Below are 13,516 nucleotides of genomic sequence, written 5' to 3'. Positions count from 1 at the left end.
GCAGCTCTTGCAGGGCTAACCCTGGCTCTACTCCACAGTACGTGGACCTGCGTACGCGCTACAGCGAGCTGACCACACTGACGAGCCAGTACATCAAGTTCATCAGCGAGACTCTGCGGCGCATGGAGGAGGAGGAGGTACAGCCCGTTGGGCGGAGGCTGGGCAGAGGGGTCCATCTCACCATCTGTTGCATCCCACACACAGCCACGGGAGCTGCCTGAGGCCACCTCTCGTGGCCCTCCCCACTCTCCCCACTGGCGCTGCCAGCAACCCCTGCCCCCAGCTCAGCCTGCCCCAGGCTGCCCCACCTGTGGCCTGCCCCCCTGGCCTGGTGTGGCTACACTGCTCCCCGACAGTGGCTGGTGCCGCCTCTCCTCCCTCGTGAGCGGCCCCCCTGCAGCCTAGCGGCCGTCCTGTGGGCTCTTCCTTGGCGTTCTGCGTTGGCCTCTCCGCTCAACCCTTTGCTGCCGGAAGTCGGGGGTGCTGGGTTGTGGGGCTAGGGAGGGGTCTTCCGAGGCACCCATCTGTTGGCTTCTCCCTACCTTCCGCGTGGCCCCGAATCCTCTTCCGAGTTGGCTCGGGTCTGCACTGCTGTCTCCACGCTGGCCGCCTCGCCTCACCCCGCCCCACCCAGGCTTCCCACCCTGGTCGGGGAGAGGGGTCCAGTGGTGGGAGCCAGGCCCACTGGTGTCCTGCAGAGCTCAGGCAGGGCTGTGTGCTGGGTGTGGCTCGCAGGTTCCGAGCTCCTGCTTTGCTCTCTCTCTCCCTGTCCGTCTGTCTCCGTCGCCTGTCTGCGGGAAGCAGGGAGGACGCCTGGGCCTCCTTCCCCAGGCTGGTGAGCACAGTGGGGCCGGCTGCGATCGCTGCCCGAGTGCCCTGGGCGGGTGCACGCTGTCTCCTCCGCCGGGCTGGGGCCTCTGTCTTCCCCGACCCCTGCTCCGCGCTGTCTGAGTGAACTGTGCCGGTGCGTGCCTCGTCAGCGCTGGTGCCTGCCCGTGTTCACACTCTCTCTGCTTCTCTTCTTCTCTCTGCTGTGGCCGCAGAGGCTGGCTGAGCAGCAGCGGGCAGAGGAGCGCGAGCGGCTGGCCGAGGTGGAGGCCGCGCTGGAGAAGCAGCGGCAGCTGGCCGAGGCGCACGCCCAGGCAAAGGCACAGGCGGAGCGGGAGGCGAAGGAGCTGCAGCAGCGCATGCAGGAGGAGGCGGTGCGGCGGGAGGAGGCGGCGGTGGACGCACAGCAGCAGAAGCGCAGCATTCAGGAGGAGCTGCAGCAGCTGCGGCAGAGCTCGGAGGCAGAGATCCAGGCCAAGGCCCGGCAGGCAGAGGCAGCGGAGCGCAGCCGGCTGCGCATCGAGGAGGAGATCCGCGTGGTGCGCCTGCAGCTGGAGGCCACCGAGCGCCAGCGTGGCGGGGCCGAGGGGGAGCTGCAGGCACTGCGTGCACGGGCGGAGGAGGCGGAGGCACAAAAGCGACAGGCGCAGGAGGAGGCCGAGCGCTTGCGGAGGCAGGTGCAGGACGAGAGCCAGCGTAAGCGGCAGGCGGAGGCGGAGCTGGCCTCGCGCGTGAAGGCCGAGGCCGAGGCGGCGCGGGAGAAGCAGCGGGCCCTGCAGGCCCTGGAGGAGCTGCGGCTGCAGGCGGAGGAGGCGGAGCGGCGCCTGCGGCAGGCCGAGGTGGAGCGGGCGCGGCAGGTACAGGTGGCCCTGGAGACGGCGCAGCGCAGTGCAGAGGCGGAGCTGCAGAGCAAACGCGCCTCCTTCGCCGAGAAGACGGCACAGCTGGAGCGCTCCCTGCAGGAGGAACACGTGGCTGTGGCACAGCTGCGGGAGGAGGCTGAGCGGCGGGCACAGCAGCAGGCCGAGGCCGAGCGGGCACGCGAGGAGGCAGAGCGGGAGCTGGAGCGCTGGCAGCTCAAGGCCAACGAGGCGCTACGGCTGCGGCTGCAGGCGGAGGAGGTGGCGCAGCAGAAGAGCCTGGCGCAGGCCGAGGCTGAGAAGCAGAAGGAGGAGGCAGAGCGCGAGGCGCGGCGGCGCGGCAAGGCGGAGGAGCAGGCCGTCCGGCAGCGGGAGCTGGCTGAACAAGAGCTGGAGAAGCAGCGGCAGCTGGCGGAAGGCACCGCGCAGCAGCGCCTGGCCGCGGAGCAGGAGTTGATCCGGCTGCGGGCCGAGACGGAGCAGGGGGAGCAGCAGCGGCAGCTGCTGGAGGAGGAGCTGGCCCGGCTGCAGCGTGAGGCGGCTGCAGCCACGCAGAAACGGCAGGAGCTGGAAGCCGAGCTGGCCAAGGTGCGGGCCGAGATGGAGGTGCTGCTGGCCAGCAAGGCGAGGGCTGAGGAGGAGTCGCGCTCCACCAGCGAGAAGTCCAAGCAGAGGCTGGAGGCCGAGGCCGGCCGGTTCCGCGAGCTGGCCGAGGAGGCCGCCCGCCTGCGTGCCCTGGCGGAAGAGGCCAAGCGGCAGCGGCAGCTGGCCGAGGAAGACGCGGCGCGGCAGCGGGCCGAGGCGGAGCGGGTGCTTGCGGAGAAGCTGGCCGCCATCAGCGAGGCCACGCGGCTCAAGACGGAGGCGGAGATCGCGCTCAAGGAGAAGGAGGCAGAGAATGAGCGCCTGCGGCGGCTGGCGGAGGACGAGGCCTTCCAGCGGCGGCGGCTGGAGGAGCAGGCGGCGCAACACAAGGCTGACATCGAGGAGCGCCTGGCCCAGCTGCGCAAGGCGTCGGACAGCGAGCTGGAGCGGCAGAAGGGGCTGGTGGAGGACACGCTGCGGCAGCGGCGGCAGGTGGAGGAGGAGATCCTGGCGCTCAAGGCGAGCTTCGAGAAGGCGGCCGCTGGCAAGGCGGAGCTGGAGCTGGAGCTGGGACGCATCCGCAGCAACGCGCAGGACACGCTGCGCAGCAAGGAGCAGGCCGAGCTGGAGGCCGCGAGGCAGCGGCAGCTGGCGGCGGAGGAGGAGCGGCGGCGCCGTGAGGCTGAGGAGCGCGTGCAGAAGAGCCTGGCGGCCGAGGAGGAGGCCGCACGGCAGCGGAAGGCGGCGCTGGAGGAAGTCGAGCGGCTGAAAGCCAAGGTGGAGGAGGCGCGGCGCCTGCGGGAGCGAGCAGAGCAGGAGTCGGCGCGGCAGCTGCAGCTGGCCCAGGAGGCCGCCCAGAAGCGGCTGCAGGCGGAAGAGAAGGCGCACGCCTTCGCGGTGCAGCAGAAGGAGCAGGAGCTACAGCAGACGCTGCAGCAGGAGCAGAGCGTGCTGGACCGGCTGCGCAGCGAGGCAGAGGCGGCCCGGCGGGCAGCTGAGGAGGCGGAGGAGGCCCGGGTGCAGGCGGAGCGTGAGGCGGCGCAGTCCCGGCAGCAGGTGGAGGAGGCCGAGCGGCTGAAGCAGTCGGCAGAGGAGCAGGCACAGGCCCAGGCTCAGGCGCAGGCGGCTGCAGAGAAGCTGCGCAAGGAGGCCGAGCAAGAGGCGGCACGGCGGGCACAGGCGGAGCAGGCGGCCCTGCGGCAGAAGCAGGCAGCTGACGCGGAGATGGAGAAGCATAAGAAATTCGCCGAGCAGACGCTGCGGCAGAAGGCGCAGGTGGAGCAGGAGCTGACAACACTGCGGCTGCAGCTGGAGGAGACCGACCACCAGAAGAACCTCCTGGACGAGGAGCTGCAGCGGCTGAAGGCGGAGGCCACGGAGGCCGCACGCCAGCGCAGCCAGGTGGAGGAGGAGCTCTTCTCGGTGCGCGTGCAAATGGAGGAGCTGAGCAAGCTCAAGGCACGCATCGAGGCTGAGAACCGCACACTCATCTTGCGCGACAAGGACAATACGCAGCGCTTCCTGCAGGAGGAGGCTGAGAAGATGAAGCAGGTGGCGGAGGAGGCCGCGCGGCTGAGTGTGGCGGCCCAGGAGGCTGCGCGACTGCGGCAGCTGGCAGAGGAGGACCTGGCACAGCAGCGGGCCTTGGCAGAGAAGATGCTCAAGGAGAAGATGCAGGCGGTGCAGGAGGCTACGCGACTCAAGGCTGAGGCGGAACTGCTGCAGCAGCAGAAGGAGCTTGCGCAGGAGCAGGCGCGGCGGCTGCAGGAGGACAAGGAGCAGATGGCGCAGCAGCTGGCGGAGGAGACGCAGGGCTTCCAGCGGACACTGGAGGCCGAGCGGCAGCGGCAGCTGGAGATGAGCGCTGAGGCTGAGCGCCTCAAGCTGCGTGTGGCTGAGATGAGCCGAGCCCAGGCCCGCGCTGAGGAGGACGCCCAGCGCTTCCGGAAGCAGGCGGAGGAGATCGGTGAGAAGCTGCACCGCACGGAGCTCGCCACGCAGGAGAAGGTGACCCTGGTGCAGACACTGGAGATCCAGCGACAGCAGAGTGACCATGATGCCGAGCGCCTGCGGGAGGCCATCGCTGAGCTGGAGCGTGAGAAGGAGAAGCTCCAACAGGAGGCCAAACTGCTGCAGCTCAAGTCTGAGGAGGTACCGCCCCCTCTACGTGCGATGGGCGGGTGGGCCCGGGGATCTGCTTTGGTGGGTGGTGGGTGCCCCTGGGCTGGCGGTCCCTGATCACACCCTCTTCTTCTGCAGATGCAGACAGTGCAGCAGGAGCAGCTGCTGCAGGAGACGCAGGCCCTGCAGCAAAGCTTCCTCTCTGAAAAGGATAGCCTGCTACAGCGGGAGCGCTTCATCGAGCAGGAGAAGGCCAAGCTGGAGCAGCTGTTCCAGGACGAGGTGGCCAAGGCACAGCAGCTGCGTGAGGAGCAGCAGCGGCAGCAGCAGCAGATGGAGCAGGAACGCCAGCGGCTGGTGGCCAGCATGGAGGAGGCGCGGCGGCGGCAGCATGAGGCCGAGGAGGGCGTGCGGCGCAAGCAGGAGGAGCTGCAGCAGCTGGAGCAGCAGCGGCGGCAGCAGGAGGAGCTGCTGGCTGAGGAGAACCAGAGGCTGCGTGAGCAGCTGCAGCGCCTGGAGGAGCAGCACCGGGCCGCGCTGGCGCACTCAGAGGAGGTCACTGCCTCGCAGGTGGCTGCCACGAAGACCCTGCCCAATGGCCGGGATGCACTTGATGGCCCCGCGGCAGAGGCAGAGCCGGAGCACAGCTTCGATGGCCTGCGGCGGAAGGTGCCAGCCCAGAGGCTGCAGGAGGCCGGCATCCTGAGTGCAGAGGAGCTGCAGCGGTTGGCGCAGGGCCACACCACGGTGGACGAGCTCGCACGGCGGGAAGACGTGCGCCACTACCTGCAGGGCCGCAGCAGTATCGCAGGGCTGTTGCTGAAGCCCACCAATGAGAAGTTGAGTGTTTATGCTGCCCTGCAGAGGCAGCTGCTGAGTCCCGGCACGGCCCTCATCCTGCTGGAGGCGCAGGCGGCCTCAGGCTTCCTGCTGGACCCAGTGCGGAACCGGCGGCTGACCGTCAATGAGGCTGTGAAGGAGGGTGTGGTGGGCCCCGAGCTGCACCACAAGCTGCTGTCGGCCGAGCGCGCTGTCACTGGCTACAAGGACCCCTACACTGGCCAGCAGATCTCTCTCTTCCAGGCCATGCAGAAGGGCCTCATCGTCCGGGAGCACGGCATCCGCCTGCTGGAGGCCCAGATCGCCACGGGCGGCGTCGTCGACCCCGTGCACAGCCACCGCGTGCCCGTGGACGTGGCCTACCGGCGCGGCTACTTTGACGAGGAGATGAACCGCGTCCTGGCGGACCCCAGCGACGACACCAAGGGCTTCTTCGACCCCAACACGCAAGAGAACCTCACGTACCTGCAGCTACTGGAGCGCTGCGTGGAGGACCCCGAGACGGGCCTGCGCCTTCTGCCACTCACGGATAAGGCTGCCAAGGGCGGGGAGCTGGTCTACACTGACTCCGAGGCCCGGGACGTCTTTGAGAAGGCCACCGTGTCCGCGCCGTTCGGCAAGTTCCAGGGCAAGACGGTGACCATTTGGGAGATCATCAACTCGGAATACTTCACGGCAGAGCAGCGGCGGGACCTGCTGCGGCAGTTTCGCACGGGCCGCATCACAGTGGAGAAGATCATCAAGATCATCATCACGGTGGTGGAGGAGCAGGAGCAGAAGGGCCGGCTTTGCTTCGAGGGCCTGCGCAGCCTGGTGCCAGCCGCCGAGCTGCTGGAGAGCGGGGTCATCGACCGCGAGCTCTACCAGCAGCTGCAGCGAGGTGAGCGCTCTGTGCGAGAGGTGGCCGAGGTGGACACTGTGCGGCGGGCTCTCCGGGGTGCCAACGTCATCGCGGGTGTATGGCTGGAGGAGGCGGGGCAGAAGCTGAGTATCTACAATGCCCTGAAGAAAGACCTGCTGCCATCAGACATGGCTGTGGCCCTGTTGGAAGCCCAGGCCGGCACCGGGCACATCATCGACCCCGCCACCAGCGCCCGGCTGACCGTGGACGAGGCAGTGCGTGCTGGCCTGGTGGGCCCCGAGTTTCATGAGAAGCTGCTGTCAGCCGAGAAGGCTGTGACAGGGTACAGGGACCCCTACACAGGGCAGAGTGTCTCCCTGTTCCAGGCCCTGAAGAAGGGCCTCATTCCCCGGGAGCAGGGCCTGCGCCTGTTGGACGCCCAGCTGTCCACGGGCGGCGTCGTGGACCCCAGCAAGAGCCACCGCGTGCCTCTGGATGTCGCCTGCGCCCGAGGCTGCCTGGATGAGGAGACCAGCAGGGCCCTGTCGGCACCAAGGGCCGACGCCAAGGCCTACAGTGACCCTAGCACAGGGGAGCCGGTCACATACAGCGAGCTCCAGCAGCGGTGCCGGCCCGACCAGCTGACCGGGCTGAGCCTGCTGCCACTCTCAGAGAAAGCTGCTCGGATCCGGCAGGAGGAGCTCTACTCAGAGCTGCAGGCCCGTGAGACCTTTGAGAAGACCCCGGTTGAGGTCCCCGTGGGCGGCTTCAAGGGCAGGACGGTGACGGTGTGGGAGCTCATCAGCTCTGAGTACTTCACTGCGGAGCAGCGGCAGGAGCTGTTGCGTCAGTTCCGCACGGGCAAGGTCACCGTGGAGAAGGTCATCAAGATCCTCATTACCATCGTGGAGGAGGTGGAGACCCTGCGGCAGGAGAGGCTGTCCTTCAGCGGCCTCCGTGCCCCTGTGCCAGCCAGCGAGCTCCTGGCTTCCGGGGTCCTCAGCAGAGCCCAGTTTGAGCAGCTCAAGGACGGCAAGACGACGGTCAAGGACCTTTCGGAGCTGGGCTCCGTGCGGACGCTGCTGCAGGGCAGTGGCTGCCTCGCCGGCATCTACCTGGAGGACACCAAGGAGAAGGTGTCCATCTATGAAGCCATGCGCCGGGGTCTGCTGAGAGCCAGCACGGCTGCGCTCCTGCTGGAGGCGCAGGCGGCCACTGGCTTCCTGGTAGACCCCGTGCGGAACCAGCGCCTATACGTCCACGAGGCGGTGAAGGCGGGCGTGGTGGGCCCCGAGCTTCACGAGCAGCTGCTGTCTGCCGAGAAGGCCGTCACTGGCTACAGAGACCCCTACTCGGGCAGCACCATCTCCCTTTTCCAGGCCATGCAGAAGGGCCTGGTTCTCCGGCAGCACGGCATCCGCCTGCTGGAGGCCCAGATCGCCACGGGTGGCATCATCGACCCCGTGCACAGCCACCGTGTGCCCGTGGACGTGGCCTACCAGCGCGGCTACTTCAATGAGGAGATGAACCGCGTCCTGGCGGACCCCAGCGACGACACCAAGGGCTTCTTCGACCCCAACACGCATGAGAACCTCACGTACAGGCAGCTGCTGGAGCGGTGCGTGGAGGACCCCGAGACGGGCCTGCGCCTTCTGCCACTGAAAGGGGCGGAGAAGGCTGAGGTGGTGGAGACCACGCAGGTGTACACTGAGGAGGAGACAAGAAGGGCATTTGAAGAGACACAGATTGACATTCCCGGCGGCGGCAGCCACGGCGGCTCCACCATGTCCCTGTGGGAGGTGATGCAGTCGGACCTGATCCCCGAGGAGCAGCGGGCCCAGCTGATGGCTGACTTCCAGGCCGGCCGGGTGACCAAGGAACGCATGATCATCATCATCATCGAGATCATTGAGAAGACAGAGATCATCCGCCAGCAGGGTCTGGCCTCCTACGACTACGTGCGCCGCCGCCTCACGGCTGAGGACCTGTTCGAGGCTCGGATCATCTCTCTCGAGACCTACAACCTGCTCCGGGAGGGCTCCAGGAGCCTCCGTGAGGCTCTCGAGGCGGAGTCCGCCTGGCGCTACCTCTATGGCACGGGCTCCGTGGCCGGTGTCTACCTGCCCGGTTCCAGGCAGACACTGAGCATCTACCAGGCCCTCAAGAAAGGGCTGCTGAGTGCCGAGGTGGCCCGCCTGCTGCTGGAGGCACAGGCAGCCACAGGCTTCCTGCTGGACCCGGTGAAGGGGGAGCGGCTGACTGTGGATGAGGCTGTGCGGAAGGGCCTGGTGGGGCCCGAGCTGCACGACCGCTTGCTCTCGGCTGAGCGGGCGGTCACCGGCTACCGCGACCCCTACACCGAGCAGACCATCTCGCTCTTCCAGGCCATGAAGAAGGAGCTGATCCCTACTGAGGAGGCCCTGCGGCTGCTGGATGCCCAGCTGGCCACCGGCGGCATCGTGGACCCCCGCCTGGGCTTCCACCTTCCCCTGGAGGTGGCTTACCAGCGCGGCTACCTCAACAAGGACACGCACGACCAGCTGTCAGAGCCCAGCGAGGTGCGCAGCTACGTGGACCCGTCCACCGACGAGCGCCTCAGCTACACGCAGCTGCTCAGGCGGTGCCGTCGTGACGACGGTACCGGCCAGCTGCTCCTGCCGCTGTCGGACGCCCGCAAGCTGACCTTCCGCGGCCTGCGGAAGCAGATCACCGTGGAGGAGCTGGTGCGCTCGCAGGTCATGGACGAGGCCACGGCGCTGCAGCTGCGGGAGGGCCTGACCTCCATCGAGGAGGTCACCAAGAACTTGCAGAAGTTCCTGGAAGGCACCAGCTGCATCGCTGGTGTCTTCGTAGATGCCACCAAGGAACGGCTCTCGGTGTACCAGGCCATGAAGAAGGGCATCATCCGCCCCGGCACGGCCTTTGAGCTCCTGGAGGCACAGGCGGCCACCGGTTACGTCATCGACCCCATCAAGGGACTGAAGCTGACGGTGGAGGAGGCTGTGCGTATGGGCATCGTGGGCCCCGAGTTCAAGGACAAGCTGCTGTCGGCCGAGCGCGCCGTCACTGGGTACAAGGACCCCTACTCTGGGAAGCTCATCTCCCTCTTCCAGGCCATGAAGAAGGGCCTGATCCTGAAGGACCACGGCATCCGTCTGCTGGAGGCCCAGATCGCCACGGGCGGCATCATCGACCCTGAGGAGAGCCACCGGCTGCCCGTGGAGGTGGCCTACAAGCGCGGCCTGTTCGATGAGGAGATGAACGAGATCCTGACCGACCCCTCGGACGACACCAAGGGCTTCTTTGACCCTAACACGGAGGAGAACCTCACCTACCTGCAGCTGATGGAGCGTTGTATCACCGACCCCCAGACGGGCCTGTGTCTCCTGCCGCTGAAGGAGAAGAAGCGGGAGCGGAAGACGTCCTCCAAGTCCTCTGTGCGCAAGCGCCGAGTGGTCATCGTGGACCCCGAGACGGGCAAGGAGATGTCAGTGTACGAGGCCTACCGCAAGGGCCTCATTGACCACCAGACGTACCTGGAGCTGTCCGAGCAGGAGTGCGAGTGGGAGGAGATCACCATCTCCTCCTCGGACGGCGTGGTCAAGTCCATGATCATCGACCGCCGCTCCGGGCGCCAGTACGACATCGATGACGCCATCGCCAAGAACCTCATCGACCGCTCGGCACTGGACCAGTACCGCGCCGGCACGCTCTCCATCACCGAGTTCGCCGACATGCTCTCGGGCAACGCCGGTGGCTTCCGCTCCCGTTCCTCCTCGGTGGGATCCTCCTCCTCCTACCCCATCAGCCCTGCCGTCTCCAGGACCCAGCTGGCCTCCTGGTCGGACCCCACTGAGGAGACAGGCCCCGTGGCTGGCATCCTGGACACGGAGACGCTGGAGAAGGTGTCCATCACCGAGGCCATGCACCGCAACCTGGTGGATAACATCACGGGGCAGCGGCTGCTGGAGGCGCAGGCCTGCACCGGGGGCATCATCGACCCCAGCACCGGTGAGCGCTTCCCTGTCACCGACGCCGTCAACAAGGGCCTGGTGGACAAGATCATGGTGGACCGCATCAACCTGGCCCAGAAGGCCTTCTGCGGCTTCGAGGACCCACGTACCAAGACCAAGATGTCGGCCGCCCAGGCCCTGAAGAAGGGCTGGCTCTACTACGAGGCCGGCCAGCGCTTCCTGGAGGTGCAGTACCTGACCGGCGGCCTGATCGAGCCCGACACGCCGGGCCGCGTGCCCCTGGACGAGGCCCTGCAGCGCGGCACGGTGGACGCCCGCACCGCACAGAAGCTGCGTGACGTGGGCGCCTACTCCAAGTACCTCACCTGCCCTAAGACCAAGCTCAAGATCTCCTATAAGGACGCGCTGGACCGCAGCATGGTGGAGGAGGGCACGGGGCTGCGGCTGCTGGAGGCTGCCGCGCAGTCCACCAAGGGCTACTACAGCCCCTACAGCGTCAGCGGCTCCGGCTCTACCGCCGGCTCCCGCACCGGCTCGCGCACTGGCTCCCGGGCCGGCTCCCGCCGCGGCAGCTTTGACGCCACCGGCTCCGGCTTCTCCATGACCTTCTCTTCATCCTCCTACTCCTCCTCGGGCTACGGCCGCCGCTACGCCTCGGGGTCCTCGGCCTCCCTGGGGGGCCCTGAGTCTGCCGTGGCCTGAGGCTGCCTGCGCCCACCCCGCTCTGCATGCGGCCCAGCCCGGCTCCCACCGAGGCGCGGGGGCCGTTTTCAATGCTTAAAGGTGTCTTCCTCCCAAGTGGTGCCTAAAGTTTAACCAAAAAGACCAGACTAATATATTAATATATATCTGCTGTCCAGACAGCCTGTATCTTGGGGGACAGGGCTGGCCCAGCCCTGCTGGCCGCCTCACCCCCTCGGGTCTCCTCACTCCCTTCTACCTGCCACTCACACAGCCAGGTGCCTTGGAGGGTCCCAAGCTGGGCCCCAGCCCACCCTCCTGTCTTCCCAGGGTAGCCCGCCTGCCAGTCCTAGCTGCACAGGGCAGCTGGGCCCAACCCTGTCTGTAGAGGGCCCTGGTGTTTCTAGCACTGGCCTGCACGGTGGGCCTTGCTGGGGACGGGGGGCCCCAGTCAGCCTCTATCCCAGTCTACCCAGAGAAGCCCCTTCCCCATGGGAAGACGAGGCCCTCGGGCCCAGCCCCCACAGTGCTGTCTGATCTGTGCTTTCCAGCTCACCCCCCACACTCACTCCTGAGACCCCTGGCCTCCGGCGTCAGCCTCCAGCCTCTGTTCCCCTAGTAAGTGCCTTCCATGTCGGCCTCTAACCCCAGGCCCCGAGGACCCAGACCCAGTGGGGAGGCGGACGTTCCAGCCGGCATGGCTGGGAACTGCAGACCTGTCCTCCTGGTGGGTCCAGGGGCCCCTCCAGCTTGTGGAGCCCCACCCTGGGGTGCTGCCTGCCTGTCTCTCTCCCATGGAGCCCCAGCCCCCTTTGGGCCCAGGGACACCGGCCAGGCTCTGTGCTGACCCTCCTGTTCCACCCAGCCCTGGCCTCAGCAGCGACCACCCCTGCCTCCACCCTCCGAGCTTTGCATGTTCCACTAACCCCGGGCGGGTGGCAGGTGGAGGTGTCAGGCTGCTGGCGCCTCTGCAAGGGCAGAACACTAACCTGACCGTGGGCGGGGCCTTGCGGTATCCGCCCCCAATAAAAGCAATTCCAACCTTCCCGTGCCTCCGGCCTTGTGTCTTGGGGTCAGGTGTGTGTCAGGGACAGGGTGGACATTGCAGCCCCAGGCTCCAGGCTCTGAGCTCAGCCACTATGGCCAGTCAGGGACGTACGTCTGTGTGCAACAGAGACCAGGTGCTCGCAGGAGGGCAGCTGAGAGACCCTGGGCAGAGGGATTCAGTGTGGGGCAGGGTGGTGGCCACACCGAGGCCGGGCCCCCTGGGACCTGCTGCTGGTCAGGTGCTGACCAGTCTCCCAGCCCCACCCTTTGCACTGTAAGGGGCTCACGTTCCCTTATCTGAGGCGGGGTGTGGTATGCTCCCATATCAGTCACTGGCTGTGACCCCCTGGCCTCCGGGGAGGGTGCCACATGGCCCCGGGTCAGTTGGTTCCTGCTGGCCGGGCAGCCCTCCAGAGAAGGGGCCACAGGCAGTGGGCCTAGTATGAGGGCCTCCACCACAGTCTGCCATGTCTCGGCCCCATGCCCATCACACTCGGGGGATTCCATCTGGATGGGCTTCTCCAGGCTTCCGATTGGTGGCAGTTTCTGGGAAGACTTAGGGGAGGAGGGAAGTGGGGCCACCCCAGCCTGCAGTAGCCGTTGGCCCCGGCTCAGCCGATACTCTTTTTTTTTTTTTTTTTTTTGAGGCAGAGTCTTGCTCTGTCACCCAGGCTGGAGTGCAGTGTCATGATCTCGGCTCACTGCAGTCTCCACCTCCCATGTTCAAATGATTCTACTGCCTCAGCCTCCCGAGTAGCTGGGACTACAGGTGTGCACCCAGCTAATTTTCATATTTTTAGTAGAGATGGGGTTTCACCGTGTTGGCCAGGCTGGTCTCAAACTCCTGGCCTCAAGTGATCCTCCCTGCCTTGGCCTCCCAAAGTTCTGGGATTACAGGCGTGAGCCACTGTGCCTGGCCTTCGCCTCTCCTGCCAGTGGGACCCAGGCCCTCACCCTGGGGTCCAAGTTCTAGTCTTCTCGCTCTTGCTGGGCTTTACCCTCCCTGCCCCAGCCTGGTAGAGGGTGCTCTGCCGGCTGGTCCGCTGGAACAGGAGCGGCCCCGGCCGGGTGGAGGGTGCTCTGCCGGCTGGTCCGCTGGAACAGGAGTGGCCCCGGCCAGGTGACCCACAGCCACTGAGCGGGGCAGCACCTCACTCTGTCCCAGGTGGCTGGGTTTTAGGACCTCTGAGCCCTCACAGCTTAAGAGTTGCAGGGAAAGGAAGCACAGGTTGTCAGTGGGTCACTGGGAGCTGGTGAGTGGGCGGCCACTCCTGCCTCTACCCCTTGGTCCCCAGACCCGTGCAGTCCTCTGTGGGGCCATTGATTTAGGCCGAAGACCACATCCTGGAGGACGGGATCACCACAGTCCCAGAGGGTTGGTGTCAGGACGGTGACACCAACTCTTTCCAAGAAGCTCGCCGACACTCTAGGCTCTGCGGCGCCCGTGTTCCTGCTCCCTCTGCACCCCCTTGCCGGAAGCAATCAGAGGCCCTGGGGGCCGTTTCACAGGAGCCCGTCTCCCAGGGCAGACACGGAGGCATCCTGGGCTGGAAAGGTGGGTCCGTGCCTGGAAAGACAACCAGCTGTTGTCTTTCCAAGGGGAAGGGGCCTCCAGGGCTGAGTTTACCTCCAAGTGACCGGTTGGTCTCTGGCTGGTTTTGTGTCCAGGGCGCCTGGTGGTCTTTATTGCCAGAGGATGGGATGTGCTGCTGCCGACAGGAGCTGGGCTTGTCGTGGGG

At 66.7% G+C, this 13,516-nt stretch overlaps 1 protein-coding gene across 35 annotated transcripts in view; it reads left to right on the top strand.

Annotated features, from left to right (window-relative positions):
- Positions 1-11,775, top strand: part of PLEC (plectin) — a 61,017-nt gene extending 49,242 nt beyond the window's left edge. For 34 of the 35 annotated variants that reach the window (XM_055348490.2, XM_055348489.2, XM_031013969.3 and 31 more), the window contains 3 exons: positions 39-137; positions 1,044-4,424; positions 4,533-11,775. In XM_055348490.2, coding sequence (XP_055204465.2) covers positions 39-137; positions 1,044-4,424; positions 4,533-10,751 — 9,699 coding nt within the window. In that variant the 3' untranslated portion in view covers positions 10,752-11,775. The remainder of the gene's footprint in view (positions 1-38; positions 138-1,043; positions 4,425-4,532) is intronic. The other variant, XM_063708944.1, reaches the window with a different exon arrangement.
- The last annotated feature ends 1,741 nt before the right edge of the window (positions 11,776-13,516 follow it).

Source organism: Gorilla gorilla, chromosome 7 (genome assembly GCF_029281585.2).
Source record: "Gorilla gorilla gorilla isolate KB3781 chromosome 7, NHGRI_mGorGor1-v2.1_pri, whole genome shotgun sequence".
In the NCBI taxonomy this organism is placed as follows: domain Eukaryota; kingdom Metazoa; phylum Chordata; class Mammalia; order Primates; family Hominidae; genus Gorilla; species Gorilla gorilla.
This window is presented reverse-complemented; position numbering and strand designations above follow the sequence as displayed.